At 39.2% G+C, this 20,694-nt stretch overlaps 1 protein-coding gene and 1 pseudogene across 3 annotated transcripts in view; one reads left to right on the top strand and one right to left on the bottom strand.

Moving 5' to 3' along the window:
• Nucleotides 1-20,694, bottom strand: part of CUL5 (cullin 5) — a 130,529-nt gene that overhangs the window by 91,588 nt on the left and 18,247 nt on the right. For 2 of the 3 annotated variants that reach the window (XM_061144172.1, XM_061144190.1), the window contains one exon: nucleotides 16,321-16,430. The exons of the other annotated variant lie outside the window; for it this stretch is intronic. In XM_061144172.1, coding sequence (XP_061000155.1) covers nucleotides 16,321-16,430 — 110 coding nt within the window. Of the gene's footprint in view, nucleotides 1-16,320; nucleotides 16,431-20,694 lie in introns of those variants that run through there. 3 annotated transcript variants of the gene reach the window in all.
• On the top strand, nucleotides 1,154-7,448 carry LOC133057566 (small ribosomal subunit protein eS8-like; annotated as a pseudogene).

The raw sequence follows: 20,694 nt of genomic DNA, 5'->3' as shown, positions 1-20,694 counted from the left end.
TCAAAGTTGTCTCTCTCATTTAACTTCTCTCTAGTGATACAAACTAGAATGTTTTTTGAGCTATCTTCTAAACCTTGCATCATCTACTTACTCCTTGGTACAGTCTTGAGGATGGCCCCCAATGATCCCTGTCTCCTGGTTGGTATCTGTACCCACGTATAAGTTCCATCCAACAGTGTACAAGCATTTGTCTGTGTGATCAATAGCATACAAAAGATATGATGGTCTAAAGAACCTGCTGTGTAGTACAGGGAATTCTACTCAATATTTTATAATTGCCTGTATGGGAAAAGAACTATAAGGAAAAAAAAAAGAGTGGATATATGTATACATATAACTGATTCACTGTGCTATACATCTGAAACTAGCACAACATTGTAGATCAGCTATAATTAAAAGACAGTGAGCGAGAGAGAGAGAGATGATGGTGTGTAATTTCCAAGATTTATAAAATGGGCTTCCCTGGTGGTTCAGCAGTTAAGAATCTGCCCTACAATGCAGAGGACACCAATTTGATCCCTGTCCAGGAAGATTCCACATGACACGAAGCAACTAAGCCAGTGCACCACAAGTACTGAGTCCCTGCTCTGGAGCCCAAGAGCCGAAACTATGGAAGCCCAAGTGCCTTGGTGCCCATGCGCCACTAAAAGAGAAGCCACCACAATGAGAAGCCCGCTCGCTGCAGCTAGAGAAAAACACTGAGCAGCAATGAAGACCCAGCATGGCCAAGAAAAAACCACCATGACTTCTGTCTTGGGAACACTCCTGCTCTGGGGAAAGCAAGCTGCCCAACAGTAAACAGCTCTATAGAGGGCTCCACACAGTGAGAAACTGAGCAGCTAGTGAAGAACTGAGGCCTGACAATACTCATGTGGGTAAGCTCTGAAGAAGATCATCCATTCCTAGCTGAACATAGGCCTAGATATTTTCCTGGAGCTTGACTGCAACCTTGTAAGAGATCCTGAGTTAGAGTAACTCAATTAGGCTGCAATCAGATTCCTGACCCTCAGAAACTGTGGGATAATAAATATTTGTTTGTTATTTTAAGCTGCTACACTTCAGGGTAATTTGTTTTGTGGCAGTAGATAACTAATAGAAACAACAAAGAAGGCAGGGGACTACTGTAATCATTTAGGCAAGATAGTAGGGGGGAAAGACGAATGGGATGGAAAGAAAGTCAAGAGATAATAAAAATCTATGAAATCTAGTAATCAGATGGATATGAAGGAGTAAAAAGAAAAAACAGGAGGTTGACAGAAACTTCCAGGTTCTTTATTTCAGACTACAAATGACAGATTTTCATCATTCTATATCTGGAGTACTTATAGAACTTAAGGGACAGACATATGCAGGAAATAACAGGCCACACGTATATGGAAGTTCAATTTTGAAGATGATCTGGATTGCTTATATGGATATGAGAACTCAGGTAAAAGAATAAGAAAAAGCAGAACTCTGGAGAAAACCAACATTGAAGAGGCACAAAAGGGATGAATCAGCTAACATGGCTGGGATGAGGCAGACAAGAGAAAAAACAGGAAAAAGTGGTGTCATAAAAACCAACTCAGGAACAAGAAAAACATTTCAAAATTATTTAAAGATGAATTTTTAAAAAAATATTAAAAATAAAGTCTCACAAATTAATTTATTTTTCAATTCTGGCCTCAATGTCATAAATCGGAGTCAAACCAAACAATACATATCTTTGCAGCAGCTCTCAACTGAGGATGGCACTGTACCCTCAGACACTTGGAAATAAGAGCTTTTTTTTTGCTCCAATAAATGAGGGGTGGGGAGAAGGGTACACAACAAGTACTAGAGTTTGTGAGGGTGAAGGCCAGAGGTGGTACACATGTCACAATATGCAGAACAATCTTTGATAACCACCCAGAATACCAATAGCACCTCTACTGAAAAATGATTCAAGTTATGAGAAAAGGAGAGAAAACAGTCAATACAGTCCAATACAAATATATTATTTTAGTACCTCAGATTTAGAAAGATATAAGTAACCTAAAGGTTATTAACTAACAAGGCTAAATAGGCTAAAGTTTGGAAAGGTTTTAATTAATGTAGGTCTTACAGTTGGTGATGACATGGTAAGATATACAGGAATCTTTTTTTTTTTTTAATATTTATTTGTGAGGCTGCAAAGGGTCTTAGTCATGGCATGTGGGACCTTTGATCTTCCTTGCAGCATGTGTGATCTTTAGTTGTGGCTTGCAGGATCTAGTTCCCTGACCAGGAATCAGCCCAGGCTCCCTGCATTGGGAGCGCTGAGTTTTAGCCGCTGGACCACCCGCAAAGTCCCCTACAGGAATCTTTTAACCTAAAAGGATTACACATATTGAGCAGCCTTGGATAACTCCAAGGAGATCAAGGGTTTTTAAAAACAATGTGCTGCTCTTTCCAGCCAGCGCCGAGCGATGGGCATCTCTCGGGACAACTGGCACAAGCGCCGTAAGACCGGGGGCAAGAGAAAGCCCTACCACAAGAAGCAGAAGTGTGAGCTGGGACGCCCGCTGCCAACACAGAGATTGGCCCCCGCTGCATACACACAGTCCGTGTGCGGGGAGGCAACAAGAAGTACTGGGCCTTGAGGCTGGACGTGGGGAACTTCTCCTGGGGCTTACAGCGAACTGGTCCGTACCAAGACCCTGGTGAAGAAATGCACTGTGCTTATCGATAGCACACCGTACCGACAGTGGTACGAGCCCCACTGTGCACTGCCCCTGGGCCGCAAGAAGGGGCCAAGCTGACTCCTGAGGAGGGAGAGATTTTAAACAAGAAACGATCAAAGAAAATTCAGAAGAAATATGATGAGAGGAAAAAGAATGCAAAAATCAGCAGTCTTCTAGAGGAGCAGTTCCAGCAGGGCAAGCTTCTTGCATGCATCGCTTCAAAACCAGGCCAGTGTGGCCGAACAGACAGCTATGTGCTAGAGGGAAAAGAGCTCGAGTTCTATCTGAGGAAGATCAAGGCCCAGAAAGGCAAATAAACCCTCTTCCCTCCTGTCTTAGCTCATCTAATAAAGGCGTATACTGTTCAAAAAAATAAAAAAAAAAATAAATAAAAACAATGTGCTGAGGTCACTAACTATAGCAAGTACTATTTCTGCTGAGATGTATAGTTTAAGCAGGAAACACCACTACACCATGCTAACTTTCCCAGTCAGCAGTGCTCAGAGACCAAGCATTATTCTACATGATAAATCATATTATCAAACAAAGTGGCAAAAACAAAACAAAATAGAAAACCCCACCACATTCAATATATTGTTCATAAAATACATTTGATTAAATAATTTAAGAAAAATACACATATACAGGAATGCTATGAAGTTTTTAAAATGTCTCAGATGCTTCTTACTAAATTCTAACTTCTCAAAAGGCCAAATCATGGATATAAGTTAATATAATGCAACAAGTTCTATGTTATTTAAGATTAGACTATTTGCTCATGAGGGGAAGAAAAAAAAAATGAGAACAGCTTAATGTGTATAGATTATTCAGTCACGCACCTACAACTCACTGATACAGTATTTTACGAGTGCACACACACACACACACACACACACACACACACAAGTCATACCAGGTGTGAAACTATCCTTAGGAAGACATGGTTGCAAGATTAGTTCTTGACTGGCAGGACTTGAGTTTTGTAAGAGCTCTTACCATTTCCTGATAAAAATCACTCACTGTGCCTAAACTGCTACATAAAAATTTTATTTTGGTCAAACACTTGCTTTTGCTCTAGGAGTCTAGAATTTTGGTTCACCTTAGGCAGAACCTGCCTTTGTAACCATCTCTATTAAAAGCCCTGGGCACTGAATCTTTAAGAAGCTGCCCTGGTAGACAGCATTTCTTATGTGCTGTCACAATTAGTTGCTACAGGAATTACGTGGATATGTTCCACTGGAAGAAGATGCCTGGAAACTTGCACCTGGTTTCTCCTGGCCTTTACCAAAGGCACCTTTGCTGCACTTTGCTTTGTACCCTTTACTGTATAATGACAGCCATGAACACAACTATACGCTGAGTCCTATGAGTCTTGCTAATAATCACTGGACCTGGGAGTGGTCTTAAAGACCACTGACAGGGCTGATGTCAGAAGTGGGATTCATTAAACATGGTGAAAGCATTGTTTGAGAAAAGGAAGGATGAAGTGGTAGGATGATGAAACTTTGCTACTTGCATGGCTATCACCCACGATGAATCAGCAGCTGAGTTGCTATCTGTTGAGAGAGGTAAAAGTTACCTATGAAATTTGAAAATGACAGCCTAACTCTAAGAGAGTTGGCTCATTCAATCTTCAATCTGCTTTGGCCATGATGACTGAAGTAAGAAGAGAAAAAGCACAATACAGGTGATACCTCTGGTTTATGTTCTCACCTCTGAACTGCAGGAGAAAAGGCCCAAAGTTCACAAAGGTAAGCTCTGGCTGGACCGAAATTGTTAAATGCTTGTGTTGGTCTCTCCTCCAAGCATGAGGAATTAAAAGTTATATTAGGTCTCAGGGCTGGAGAAAGCTTTAGTTAACAAAAGGAAAGGAAACTATTTCAGCTGTTTTTTCAGCCTAACTACTGCTGCTTCAGCAACCCCTCCATGCCGCCTACTTTCCAGTCAGGAACTTCCAACAACTGCAATGCTAATATTGTAAATGTTAAATTTATCACTAGGAGTTTGAATAAATATGCAGTAAGAAAAAAGAGACAGGGAAAGTTTAAAAGATGCCTTTGTATTTTGTGGCTATTGCATCTGGAGGTATGAAAAGTAAAAATATAAAGTATTATATGCTTGCACTCTCATAAATGCTTAGATGGATCATATCAATCAGGAAAAGTTGCAAAACAAAAAGTTATATGAGACATACCTTCCTTGCTTTTCACTGCTGGTGAGTGGATTAGAAAATTAAACTGTTTTGAGTATAAGAAACAAAATAAATAAATCTCCATAATGGATACTATTAGATTGGACAAAAAGTTTCTTCAGTTTTTTAAGTAAAAATAAAAGATGAAATTTTTATTTTTACCAAGAACTTGAGTGAATATTCACTGTTTTGTTTCACTATCTTCTGCCCCTTTTCAGGCAACTTCATAACTCCATCTTCCCAAAACTTTTTATCTTTTGAGCAAAGAACTACTGCAGGTGCCTTTTACAGTCTTACAGAGAATTGAAATATTTTCCATTAAGAGAACTTTGTAAAGACCAAAACATGGCATTTCCTGGCAGTCTACTTGTTAGGATTTCACATTAACTGCAGAGGGCCAGGGTTGAATCCCTGGTCAGGAAACTAAGATCCCCCAAGCTACGTGGCACAGCAGAAAACAAAACAAAAACAACAAAATAAACGGACATCCACAGGTGCAATGTCTGATGAATACGGCAGATGAATCAGAACTTTTCAGCCAAGCTGTAACAACTTTTGTTCAGTCATCAAGCATGCCGTCTTGCATTATCCTGATGGAAGATTATTAGTTTTCTGTTGACTAATTCTGAATGCTTTTTTTAAAGTGCTGCTTTTTAGTCTCATGGGAACAATACCTGTTAGAATTAAATCATTTGGTTTTCCTCAAGGAGCTCATAATAGAGGACTCCCTTCCAATCTCTCCATATATACAAAATCACCTTCTTGGATGAAGATCTGCCTTTGGTGTGGTTGGTGATGGTTTATTTCTTTTGCCCCAAGATCTCTTCCATTCCACATTATTGTACACTATTTACTTTTCATTGCCCATCACAGTTTGTTTTAAAAATGGAACATTTTTGTTACATTTAAATAGAGAATTGCATGTGGAAACAAGGTAGAAAAAAAAAAAAGAAAAAGGGTTTTTTTTGCTTAACTTATGTGGAACCCAAATATCAAAGTCATTAACATAAACCAAGCTGGTGCAAATGATTTTCAATGTTTCATTTGGGTATTCTGAGTATGTCAGCTATCTCTGTCATCATAAAGCATGTCTGTTCTCAATTAATGTCTTGATTTGAGTACTATCAACTTCAATAGGCCTACCTAAGCATGGACCATTATCCAGTGAGTAATCTCCAGCACGAAACTTCGCCAGCGACTTCTGCAATGTTGGATCAGTCACAGCACCTTCTCAATATAACACACAAATCTTTTTTACGGTTTCAGTTGTGTTTTTACATTTCTTGAAATAATAAAGCACAATATGCCGAAAATGTTGATTTTTTTCTTTCTTCTTCAATAATAAAATGGATATACAAACATTCATCAATTTTGATAAGTGTGTTTTAAAATGCACACTGATAATGACAGCTGTTAGAATACAATCTTAACAAAATTGTTTCAAATGACATTAAAGACAACTAAATAAGCATTACTAGAGTCACCTTACAGAAAAACCGAACAAACTTCTGGCCAAACCAGTATTATTTGTATTTATTGCCATCTCAGAGAAAAGGGAGACAACATGTAAACAAAGGAAATTTCCAAACAGAAATATACCTTTGGAGTTTTAAAAAGCAGTTTTTGGTTGCTACTGAGCTCTTGTGCAGTCAGATATCTAATCCTGAAAGGCTGATGATTTTCCAGCATAATATGCATTATTTTTGAGTGATTAATTTGAACTCTGAGACTGAGAAAATGAAAAGGGATTAGAAAAGTCTTGGTTGTCACTTGCACTTAGAACATAACTATCTGCTCCGCCACATCTTGGCTTGGCCACTGCTGAAGAAAAGTCACTGGCTTTTTCGGAATCCTGAATTCACAAATCCTAACTACGTGGATCTGATTCTAAGCTAAAAACTGACAATAGTCTGATACTGGCTATTTAAACCTCAACACAAGCTGTGCTGAACTAAAACAAGCATATGCTCAGTGAATAGGACTTTGACTTAAGGACTGTAGAAGATTTAAGACACCCTCTCCGAAGCCATAAATTGAAAACATCATGGATTCTGGCTGGACCATCTGAATCACTTGAAGATGCCCATAGGAAAGGGCTCATTCTCTGACAGGGCCATCTCCATCAAGCTGTCAGTTATACAGGCCTAAAGTAAATTCCTAACTTATGACTACTGCCAAAAGTTCTAAGTTGGGAGAATGCACTCTACTCGCTTGTTACAGACTGGAGTCATGATTCCCTTTCAGGGAAGTCTGATTGCTATGGACTTGTATCCAGTTTTCTGGATTAGCTGCAGCTTTCAAGAATGAATTAATAATCTGATTTTATTACCCTCACATTCACCTTACCCTTCCTTGCACACACACACTTATTAATGCAGCTTCATTATTAAACGCAGCTATCTCCAGAAAGGAACTGATCTTTTCCCAGGTGGCACTAGTGGTAAAGAACCCACTTGCCAATGCAGGAGATCTAAGAGACCTGGGTTTGATCCCTGGGTCAGGAAGATCCCCTGGAGAAGGAAATGGCAACCCACTCCAGTATTCTTGCCTAGAGAATCCCATGGACAGAGAAACCTGGCAGGCTTCAGTCATCGAATTGCAAAGACTCTGGACACAACTGAAGTGACTCAGCCAGCATAACATACACACTGCATTAGGAAAATAACCAGGACAAAAAAGGTGTAGGAGGTGACATAAACCTATTTTGAAAATTTTTGAATTCATCCAGACTAATCCCAAATCACACGTCTTTCTAGTTAAGTTGTATAAAAATGATTTTTTTTGTAAAAATGTTTCTGTTCATCCTCCAGGTCTGGGTGATTGGGAGAAAAATGAAAAGTCATTACTGAATGGGACAGATTCTACAAGGGAGGAAAAAATAAAACACAGCACCTGGTAAAGTACAGAGAGGAGGACATTGACGTTTGTTTTTCATAAGTATTCTTGAAAGTTTTCCCTTCTTCCTGAAGGAAAACTCTGGCAGTTGGCTTCCCACACTGTTGAGTCCTTTCAATTCAAACTGAATGCCATGCTTTAATCACACCTACCAGTGCTCTGAGATAGCAGGAAGCAGCCCCAATTCCTACACCTTTCACAATGAACACCTCTAATCGACATTCACACTATGAAGCCAATGAGATGGTGTCATGGATAAAGAAACTGACTGGAACTAATTGCCTTCAGGCAGTCCATCTGAAAACAAGTCATGAACTAAATTAAACGGACTAAACTTAGAATGCTAAAGTGAATGGCCCCGTGGGATGACATACTGAAGGGCCTGTTAGCTTACACTATCGAGTTGGCCAAAAGATTCGTTCCATTTTTTCTGTAAGATGGCTTCAGTAGTGCTTAGTTGTCTTTAACTTCATTTGAAACAATTTGTGACGGCTGTCATTTCAGCACGGATTTTTAAAAAATTCATCAAAACTGGTGAATTTTCGTGTACCCATCTTAATATTGAAGATGGATGGAAAAAGCTACATTTTCAGGATACCATGCTTTAACATTTTAAGAAAGTTAAAAACACAACTGAAATGAAAAAAATGACTTGTGCATTATATGGAGAAAGTGCTGTGACTGAACTTGCAGATGTTCAAGCCGGATTTAGAAAAGGCAGAGGAACCAGAGATCAAATTGCCAACATTTATCAGATCATAGAAAAAGAAAGAGAATTCCGGAAAAACATATACTTTCTGCTTCATTGATACACTAAAGCTTTTGACTGTGTGGATCACAACAAACTGTGGAAAATTCTTCAAGAGATGGGAATACCAGACCACCTTACCTGCTTCCTGAGAAATCTGCATGCAGATCAAGGAGCAACAACAGTTAGAACTGGACATGGGACAATGAACTGGTTCAAAACTGGAAAACGGTACTTCAAGGCTGTATATTCTCACCCTGCTTATTTAATTTATATGCAGAGTACATCATGCAAAATGCTGGGCTGATGAAGCACAAGCTGGAATCAAGACTGCTGGAAGAAATATCAGTAACCTCAGATATGCAGATGATATCACTCTTATGGCAGAAAGTGAAGAGGAACTAAAGAGCCTCTTGATAAAGTGAAAGAGGAGAGTGAGAAAACCTGGCTTAAAATTCAACATTCAAATAACTAAGATCATGGCATCTGGTCCCATCACTTCACGGCAAATAGATGGGGAAAAAATGGAAACAGTGACAGGCTTTGTTTTCTTGGGCTCCAAAATCACTGCAGATGATGACTGCAGCCATGAAGTTTAATGACGCTTGCTCCTTGAAAGAAAAGCTATAACAAACCTAGACAGTGTATTAAAAAGCAGAGACATTACTTGGTCAACAAAGGTCCATTGAATCAAAGCTATGGTTTTTTCCAATAGTCATGTACGGTTGTGAGAGCTGGACCATAAAGAAGGCTGAGCACTGAAGATAATTGATGCTTTTGAATTGAGGTGTTGGAGAAGACCCTTGAGAGTCTTCTGCAAGGAGATCCAACCAGTCAATCCTAATGGAAATCAGTCCTGAATATTCACTGGAAGGACTGATGTTGAAGCTGAAGCTCCAATACTTTGGCCACGTGATGCAAAGAGCTGACTCATTTGAAAAGACCCTGATGCTGGGAAAGACTAAAGGCAGGAGAAGGGGATGACAGAGGACAAAATGGTTGGATGAAATCACTGACTCAATGGACATGAGTTTGAGCAAGCTCTGGGAGATGGTGAAGGACAGGGAAATTTAGCGTGCTATAGTCCATAGGGTCGCAAAGAGTTGGATATGACTAAGTGACTGAATGACAACAATTTTTACTTTAAAAACTGAGGAAATTTTTGGCCAATCCAATATCTAATTTATATCTTGCCTGGAGTACCCAGAAATGCAAAATCTTTCTTTCCAGGGGTACCATGTGGGTCCTCTGAAGCTGTATTTCTTTTCATATGTACCTTGACCATCAAGACACTACTTCAACCCTGAAAAATTTTCAGGTCAAGTTGAACTTTATGGCCATAGTTGTGCTTTGCTTGAATTGATGCCTCAGGCATCTGAAAAGTGTCCAGGGCTTCCCTGGTGGCTCAGTGGTAAAGAATCCACCTGCCAATGCAGGAGATGTGGGTTCCATCCCTGGGTAGGTAAGATTTCCTGGAGAAAGAAATGGCAACCCACTCCAAAGTTTTTGCCTGAGGGGCAATAGTCCATGGGGTCCCAAAAGAGTCAGACACAACTTAGTGACTAAACAATACAACAAACAACAGAAACTGAGGGGGAAAGACAGCTGTTTTTCTAGGATAAATGTCATGGTTAGGAGGAATTAATTTTAACTAGGTAAATTTATGCCTTTGAAGAAAACAATAGCAAAGATCAATAAAACCAAAACCTTCTTCTTTGAAAAGATAAATAAAATTGACAAACCATTAGCCAGCCTCCTCAAGGAAAAAAAGGGAGAAGACTCAAATCAATAAAATTAGAAATGAGAAACAGGAGATGTTACAACACACAATGCAGAAATAAAAAGGATCATTAAGAGACTACTATGAGCAACTATATATACCAATAAAATGGACAACCTCTTAAAAAAGTATATCCTTCTAAGACTTAATCAAGAAGAAATTGAAAATATGTACAGACCAACTGAAAATAGGTACAGCACTGAAATCAAATCTGTGAGTAAAAAATTTCCCAAAAAGCAAAAGTCCAGGGCTAGATGGCTTCACAGGTGAATTCCATCAAATGTTTAGAGAACAAATAACAACTATCTTTCTAAAACTCTTCCAAAACACTGCAGGGGGAGAAACACTCCCAAACTCATTCTACAAGGCCACCATCACCTTGATACCAAAACCAGACAAAGATACCTTACACACACACACACACACACACACACACAGTGATATGAAACGTTTCCTGTTCTACTCTCTACCAGTACACAAGCCTTTCCCAAATACAGACTTCTGAGCCCAAGTGAAACAAAGCCAGCTATTTGGAAGCCATCAGCTACTTCCTCCCCTGTGAGCACTAAGGAGCTGGGGGAATGGGAGAGGCAGCCATTCATCACATATGCTATTTCTTACCATAAACAAGGAATTAGTATGTGAACGATAAAGGAAGCAGGATTGGCCCCAAATACCTAGATGCTTATGGAAGAAATGATTTCAGCAAGCCCAGACGCTTGTATTTTCCCATACCTAGAAGATCGCTAAATCTCTTCATGTGATAAATTTACTTTTCTCTTAATTAACAGTAATCTTTTAATATTCAGATTACCTGCCCCTTGCTGCAAACTTATATACAGCCTGGCTCCTCCCCCGCCTCCTCTGAGTCAACTCTCTTGGGGTCACTTGAGATGATGACTCCCACCATCCTAACATGCCCACCGAACAAAACCTAATTCTCAATGGTCAGGTTGCTGGTATTTTTTTTAGTCTACAACACACACAATATTACGGGCCAGTATCACTGATGTACATATGCAAATATCCTCAACAAAACACTAACAAATAAATCCAATAACATGTTAAAACGATCATACACCATGATCAAGTGGGATTTATCCCAAGCATGCAAGGATTCCTCAATATACATAAATTAATGTGATCTGTTGTTGTTCAGTCTCTCAATCATGTCCAACTCTTTGTGACCAAATGGACTGCAGCATGCCAGGCTTCCCTGTCCTTCACTATCTTCCGGAGTGTCTGGAGTGGACATGAGTGCATGAGTCAGTGATGCCATTAAACCATCTCATCCTCTGTCATCCCCTTTTCCTGCTCTCAATCTTTCCCAGCATCAGGGTTTTTTTCCCAATGAGTCAGCTCCTTGCATTAGGAGGTCAATGTACTGGAGCTTCAGCATCAGTCCTTCCAATGAATCTTCCTTTAGGAATGACTAGTTTGATCTCCTTGCTGTCCAAGGGACTCCCAAGAGTCTTCTTCCAGCACCACAGTTTGAAAGCATCAATTCTTCCACACTCAGCATTCTTTATGATCCTACTCTCACATTCATACATAACTATAGGAAAAACCATACCTTTGACTATACAGACCTTTGTTGCCAAAGTAATGTCTCTGCTCTTTAATACACTATCTAAGTTTGTCACAACATTTCTTTCAAGGACCAAGCATCTTTTAATTTTATGGCTAGAGTCACTGTACACAGTGATTTTGCAGCCCAAGAAAATAAAGTCTGTCACTATTTCCATATTTTATCCCATCTATCTGTCATGAAGTGATGGGACCAAATGCCATGATCTTAGTTTTCTGAATGTTGAGTTTTAAGCCAGCTTTTTCACTCTCCTCTTTCACCTTCATCAAGAGGCTCTTTAGTTCCTCTTCACTTTCTGCCATTAGGGTGATGTCATCTGCATATGTGAGGTTATTGATCTTTTTCCTGGCAGTCTTGATTCCAGTTTGTGATTCATCCAGCCCAACATTTCACATGATGTACTCTACATATAAGTTACATAATCACAGTGACAATATACACTGAAGTACTCATTTCCCAATTTTGAACCAGTCCATTGTTCATGTCCAGTTCTAACTGCTGCTTCTTGGCCTGCATACAGGTTTCTCAGGAGGCAGGTTAGGTGGTCTGGTATTCCCACTTCTTTCAGAATTTTTCACAGTCTGTTGTGATCTACACAAAGGCTTTAGCACAGTCAATGAAGCAGAGAGTAGATGTTTTTCTGGAATTCCCTTGCTTTTTCTATGATCCAGTGGATGTTGGCAATTTGATCTCTGGTTCCTCTGCCTTTTCTAAATGGAGCTTGTACATCTGCAAGTTCTCAGTTCATGTACTGTTAAAGCCTAGCTTGAAGGATTTTGCGCATTACCTTGCTAGCATGTGAAATAAGCGCTAGTATGCAGTAGTCTGAACATTCTTTGGCATTACCTTTCTTTGGGATTGGAATGAAAACTAACCTTTATCAGTCCCATGGACACTGCTGAGTTTTCCAAATTTTCTGGCATATTCAATGCAGCACTTTAACAGTATCATCTTTTAGGATTTGAAATAGCTCAGCTGGAATTTCATCACCTCCACTAGCTTTGTTCAGAGTAATGCTTCTGAAGCACCACTTGCCTTCACACTCCAGGATGTCTAGCTCTAGGGGAGTGATTACACCATTGTGGTTATCCAGGGCCTTTTTGTATAGTTCTTCTGTGTATTCTTGCCACCTCTTCTTAATCTTTTCTGCTTCTGTTAGGGCCTCACTGTTTCTGTCCTTTACTGTGCCCATCTTTGCATGAAATGTTCCCTTGGTATCTCTAATTTTCTTGAAGAGATCACTAGTCTTTCCCATTCTTCCTCTTATTCCCATTGATTTCCTCTATTTCCTTGCATTGTTCACCTAAGAAGGCATCTTATCTCTCCTTGCTATTCTTTGGAACTCTGCATTCACATGGGTGTATCTTACCTTTTCTCCTTTGCCTTTCTCTTTTCTTCTTTTCTCAGCTATTTGTAAGGCCTCCTCAGACAACCATTTTGCCTTGCTGCATTTCTTTTTCTTGAGGATGGTTTTGATCACTAACTCCTGTACAATGTCACACACCTCTGTCCATGGTTCTTCAGGCATTTATCACATCTAATCCCTTGAATCTATTTGTCACTTCCACTGTATAATCATAAGGGATTTGATTTAGGTCATACCTGAATGGCCTAATGGTTTTCCCTACTTTCAATTTAAGTCTAAATTTTGCAATAAGGAGGTGATGCTCTGAGCCATAGTCAGCTCCAGGTCTTGTTTCTGCTGACTGTATAGAGTTTCTCCATCTTTGGTTACAAAGAATATAATTCACTGGATTCCAGTATTTACCATCTGGTGATGTCCACATGTAGAGGTGTCTCTTGTGTTGTTGGAAGAGGGTGTATACTATGACCAGGGTGTTCTCTTGGCAGAAGTGTTAACCTCTGCCCTGCTTCATTTTGTACTCCATGGCCAAACTTGACTGTTACTTCAGGTATCTCTTGACGTCCTACTTTTGCATTCCAGCCCCTTATGATGAAAAGGACATCTTTTTTTGGTGTTACACCACATTAACAAAGTAAAAGATAAAAATCATATGATAATCTCAATAGATGCAGAAAAGGCTTTTGAAAAAATTCAACACCAATTTATGAAGACAACCTCTCTGGAAAATGGGCATAGAAGGAACCTATCAACATAGGTCATATATGACAAACCCACAACAAACATTTTTCTTAATGGTGAAAAACTGAAAGCATTTCCTCTAAGATTAGGAAAAAGATAACACTTGCCACTATTATTTCAACAGTTTTGGAAGTCCTAGCCATGGAAATCAGAGAAGAAAAAGAAATAAAAGGAATCAAGAATGTAAAACAAGTCCTAAAACTCTCACTGTCTGCAGATGACATGATACTATACATAGAAAACCCTAAAGATACCCTCAGAAAATTACTGGAGCTCATCAGTGAATTTAGTAAAGTCACAGGATACAAAATCAATACATGGAAATCCCTTGCATTCCTACACACTAACAGGGAAAAATCAGAAAGAGAAATGCAGGGAACAATCCTACTCACCACTGAAACAAAAAGAATAAAATACCTAGGAGTAAACATATCTAAAGACACAAAAGACTGGTATGTAGAAAACTATAGAACACTGATGAAACAAATAAAAGAGGACACAAAGTTGGACTGGATGAATCAATATTGTAAAAATTACTATACTGCCTAAAGCAATCTACAGATTCAGTGCAATCCCTATCAAATTACCAATGGCATTTTTTACAGAACTAGAACAAAAAACTTTACAATTTGTATGGAAATACCAAAGACCCCAAATAGCCAATGCAATCTTGAGAAAGAAAAATGAAACTGGAAGAAATCAACCTTCCTGACTTCAGACTATGCTACAAAGCTGCAATAATCAAGACAGTATGGTACTGGCACAAAGACAGAAATATAGACCAATGGAACAAGATAGAAAGCCCAGAGATAAACCCACACATCTACGGATGCCTTATCTTTGACAAAGAGGGCAATGGAGAAGACAACCATTTCAATAAGCAGTGCTGGGAAAACTGGACAGCTATGCATAAAAGAATGAAATTAGAACACTTCCTAATACCATACACAAAAATAAACTCAAGACAAATTAAAGACTTAAATGTAAGGCCAGAAACTATAAAACTCTTAAGAGGAAGATACAGGCAAAACACTCTTTGACATAAATCCCAGCAAGATCCTCTTGGACCCACCTCCTAGAGTAACGAAAATAAAAACAAAAATAAAGAAATGGGACCTAATTAAATTTAAAAGCTTTTGCAAAGCAAAGGAAACTTTAAACAAGATGAAAAGACAACCCTCAGAATGGGAGAAAATAATCAAAAAAGAAGCAACTGTCAAAAGCTTAATCCCCAAAATATACAAGTAGTTCATGTAGCCAATATCGGAAAAACAAACAACCTAATAAAAAAAATGGGTGAAAGATCGAAACAGACATTTCTCCAAAGACGACACACAGATAGCCAACAAATACATGAAAAGATACTCAAAATCTCTCATTATTAGAGAAATGCAAATTAAACTACAATGAGGCACCATCTCATACAAGTCAGAATGGCCATCAAAAAAATCTACAAAGAGTAAATGCTGCAGAGGATGTGAAGAGAAGGAAACCCTCTTACACTGTTCGTGGGAATATAAATTGATATAGCCATGATGAAAAACAGTATGGAGATTCCTTTAAAATCTAGGAATAAAACCACCACCAAATGACCCAGCCACCCCACTCTGGGTATATACCTTGAAAAAACAGTAATTCAAAAAGACACATGTACCCCAACCTTCAAAGCAGCACTATTTACATTAGCCAGGAAACAGAAGCAACCCAGATGTCCACTGACAGATGAATGAATAAAGACGTTGTGATTCATAAATACAATGAAATATTAATTAATGAAAGTCACTTAGTCAAGTCTGACTCTTTGCGACCCCATGGACTATACAGTCCATGGAATTCTGCAGGTCAGAATACTGGAGTGGGTAGCCTTTCCCTTCTCCAGGGCATCTTCCCAAACCAGGAACTGAACTGGGCCTCCTGCATTGCAGGTGGATTCTTTACCAGCTGAGCCACAAGGGAAGCCTAGGAATGGTTCAGTGACTGGGAGTGCCCCAATACCAGTAATGGGCTTCCCTGGTGGCTCAGACAGTCAAGAATCTGCCTCCAAGGCAGGAAACGCAAGTTGGATCCCTGGGTCGGGAAGGTCCCGGGAGAAGGAAATGGCAACCCACTCCAGTATCCTTGCCTGGGAAACCCATGGACAGAGGAGCCTGGTGGGCTACAGTCCACAGCTCACAAAGAGTTGAACTCGACTTAGTGACTAACATTTTCACTTTCAATACCAGTAATTACTTCAAACAGGTAAGCAGTCCAATCTGGAGCCAATATTCCATTTGAACATAGCCACCAAAATTTCCTTAATGTTAGCAAAAAGTTAGAATGAATCAATTACTTACGAAAACAGATCAAACCACTGCTGTTTTGTAACAGATTCCTGGCGTAAAAGCTTCAGAACAATTGGACGCATGAAATCCCATTTGTCTTCAAATTGAAGAGAACCTTTATTCTAAAAAGAAAAAAAAAAGGACAGAATAGTTCAAGGGCAGTTAAATCAGAAGTGTGTTATTTTTATCTCATAAGAGACAACCAGAGAAATTTAAAAGAATCAGATTTCCATAATGGAATCCCTATAACTTAATCTGGTATCAAGGAATCACTGAAGAACTCACAATAAGAGGAAACTAAAAAGGTTACAAGAAAGGGTATAGTCATTGATGAATTTGGCCTTCTCCAAAGAGCAGGTCTGGCCTTTGCCCTTGGCTTCTAGTAAGTAGCAACCCTGAGTCCTGGGAATGTTGTGATAAGACAATCCCTGGGGGCCTTGAGTCATACTGGATAATTTAGCAATGTGATTTAGGGAGGGGACTGGTAAACCCATATAGTTTTAGGGTGGGAGCTGGTCAATCCAGAAACACCAACAATGAGATTTTGGGGTCAACTTGGAGACTGAGATTACCCACATGAGCAATGCCTACATGATGAAGCCTTAATAAAAATTCTGGACACCAAAGTTTAGGTGAGCTTCTCTGCTGGCAGTACTTATATGCCCTGCATTTAATGAGGGAAGGAGAGAAATGTGACCTGACAACACCAGAGAGGACAAGGGAAGCTCTGTTTTTGACCCTCCTGGACACCAACCTATATGTTTCTTCCTTTAGCTGAAAAAAAGGCCCTTAATAAAAAGGCCCTTAATAAACCATAACCAGAGCAATTTTCAGTAAGATCTTACTGAGTATTTTCACAGATTTATGAATATCTCTAACAAATTATTGAGTCTCAGTATTTTGGGAATCTCCCAAATTTGCAGCTAGTGTCATAAGCGAGGGTGGTCTTGTGTTTAGAGACTGTGCCCTAAACTCCTCACAAAAAGTACATTGAAAATCCAAATAAACTGTTAAAGTTGAGGAAGGAAAAAAAAAAACCAGAAAGATACCCATCTCATTCTATAATGCTTACAAAACCTTGACACTAAACTTGTGAGACAAGAACAAGAAATGGTAACTCTACACCAATCTAATTTAAAAATATAGATGCAAAACTCTTAAAAATATTAGTAAATTAAATAAGTGGCATATCAGAGAAATAATACCTCATAATCATACATGTTTATTCCAATAATGTGAACGTGGTTCAATATTAAGGGGAAAAAAAATCAATTCATTATTAAAATGGGGGGGGGGACACCCCACATGTGTTAGTAATGAATAATTTTCATTTTCAAGTTAACTATGCCCATATGATGTGGTTTAATCAATAAATTTCAACAAAAATCATTACTTTTCTAATATGGCAGCACCAAACACCCTTATGAATTTACTATTGATTTTACTATACATTTGTTGAGAATGTTGCTCCCTTGTATCAGATAAGATCCATGCACTGAATGGAATCTTCGAACTCCCTGAAATTATATTTCAGAAGCAGTTTTTAAACATATGGTCTGAAAAGAATCTACACCAGGATCATATAGAGTGGTGATTACACAAATATTTATAAAACCTATTACAGACTTGCTGGATCAGAAATCTCTTGAGTTTAGCATTTACATGTTTAGCAAATTCATGATAAAACTACATAAAACATTACAAAGTCTATGACCCCAAAAAGATTAAGAACTACTAACATTTAACTTTTGTGAAAGCAAATGATACTACTTCTTACATCAACACAGTTGATCCTAAAAGTAACTGTACTGTCTCACCCCAGGTACCTACTTTTATCACAAAGTAATCTTCTTATAAAGACCCCGGAGATACTAAAAAGTTACTACTGGGATTAGCTTTGCTTCCCTGAACAACTACTTTGTTTTTACCTTATGGATTAAGTGAATCATGTAGGTAACTTTGCTCTTCTTCAGTTCAGTTCAGCTCAGTCGCTCAGTCATGTCCAACTCTCTGTGACTCCATGAATCGCAGCACACCAGGCCTCCCTGTCCATCACCAACTCCCGGAGTTTACCCAAACTCATGTCAATCGAATAGGTGATGCCATCCAGCCATCTCACCCTCTGTCGTCCCCCTTCTCCTCCCACCCCCAATCCCTCCCAACATCAGGGTCTTTTCAAATGAGTCAACTCTTTGCATGAGGTGGCCAAAGTATTAGAGTTTCAGCTTCAGCATCAGTCCTTCCAATGAACACCCAGGACTGATCTCCTTTAGGATGGACTGGTTGGATCTCCTTGTAGTCCAAGGGACTCTCTCAAGAGTCTTCTCCAACACCACAGTTCAAAAGCATCAATTCTTCATTGCTCAGCTTTCTTCACAGTCCAACTCTCATATCCATACATGAACACTGGAAAAACCATAGCCTTGACTAGATGGACCTTTGTTGGCAAAGTAATGTCTCTGCTTTTTAATATGCTATCTAGGTTGGTCATAACTTTCCTTCCAAGGAGTAAGCATCTTTTAATTTCATGGCTGCAGTCACCATCTGCAGTGATTTTGGAGACCAAAAAAAAGAAGTCTGACACTGTTTCCACTGTCTCCCCATCTATTTCCCATGAGGTGATGGGTTCAGATGCCATGATCTTAGTTTTCTGAATGTTAAGCTTTAACTCAACTTTTTCACTCTCCTCTTTCACTTTCATCAAGAGGCTTTTTAGTTCCTCTTCACTCTCTGCCATAGGGTGGTGTCATCTGCATATCCGAAGTTATTGATATTTCTCCCGGCAGTCTTGATTCCAGCTTGTGCTTCTTCCAGCCCAGCATTTCTCATGATGTACTCTGCATATAAGTTAAATAAGCAGGGTGATAATATAAAGCCTTGATGTACTTCTTTTCCTATTTGGAACCAGTCTGTTGTTCCATGTCCAGTTCTAACTGTTGCTTCCTGACCTGCATATAGGTTTCTCAAGAAGCAGGATAAGTGGTGTGGTATTCCCATCTCTTTCAGAATTTTCCACAGTTTATTGTGATCCACACAGTCAAAGGCTTTGGTATAGTCAATAAAGCAGAGATAGATGTTTTTCTGGAACTCTCTTGCTTTTTTGATGATCCAGCAGATGTTGGCAATTTGATCTCTGGTTCCTCTACCTTTTCTAAAACCACCTTGAACATCTGGAAGTTCGCAGTTCATGATTGCTGAAGCCTGGCTTGGAGAATTTTGAGCATTACTTTACTAGTATGTGAGATGAATGCAATTGTGCGGTAGTTTGAGCATTCTTTGGCATTGCCTTTCTTTGGGATTGGAATGAAAACTGACCTTTCTAGTCCTGTGGCCACTGCTGAGTTTTCCAAATTTGCTGGCATATTGAGTGCAGCACTTTCACAGCATCATCTTTCAGGATTTGAAATAGCTCAACTGGAATTCCATCACCTCCACTAGCTTTGTTCGTAGAGATGCTTCCTAAGGCCCACTTGACTTCACATTCAAGGATGTCTGGCTCTAGGTGAGTGATCACACCATCATGATTATCTGGGTCATGAAGATCTTTTTTGTACAGTTCTTCTGTGTATTCTTGCCACCTCTTCTTAATATCTTCTGCTTCTGTTAGGTCCATACCATTTTTGTCCTTTATTGTGCTCATCTTTGCATGAAATGTTCCCTTGGTATCTCTAATTTTCTTAAAGAGATCGCTAGTCTTTCCCATTCTGTTGTTTTCCTCTATTTCTTTGCATTGATCACTGAGGAAGGTTTTCTTATCTCTCCTTGCTATTCTTTGGAACTCTGCATTCAAATGGGAATATCTTTCCTTTTCTCCTTTGCTTTTCACTTCTTTTCTTTTCACAGCTATTTGTAAGGCTTCCTCAGACAGTCATTTTGCTTTTTTGCATTTCTTTTCCATGGGGATGGTCTTGCTCCCTTTCTCCTGTACAATGTCATGAACCTCCATCCGTAGTTCATCAGGCACTCTGTCTATCAGATCTAGTCCCCTGAATCTATTTGTCACTTCCACTGTATAATCATAAGGGATTTGATTTAGGTCATAATTGAATGGTCTTGTGGTTTTCCCTACTTTCTTCAATTTAAGTCTGAATTTGGCAATAAGGAGTTCATGATCTGAGCCACAGTCAGCTCCTGGTCTTGTTTTTGCTAACTGTATAGAGCTTCTCCATCTTTGGCATGAAAGAATATAATCAATCTGATTTCGGTGTTGACCATCTGGTGATGTCCAGATGGCTCTTCTTAGTACTGGTTAATGAGAAATTCAGTCAGATTTGTGATTCTATGGTATATACTTTGTGTACCAATCTTATGGCTGGCTTCATTTTTTCTGTTATTAGTTTCCTATAACCATTTTCTTCATTTACTCTTCCCTCTGAGGGAAGGGTG

This window comes from Dama dama, chromosome 1 (genome assembly GCF_033118175.1).
Source record: "Dama dama isolate Ldn47 chromosome 1, ASM3311817v1, whole genome shotgun sequence".
Lineage (NCBI taxonomy): Eukaryota > Metazoa > Chordata > Mammalia > Artiodactyla > Cervidae > Dama > Dama dama.
The sequence above is the reverse complement of the archived record's forward strand: the minus strand, read 5'-3'. Positions and strand labels throughout refer to the sequence as shown.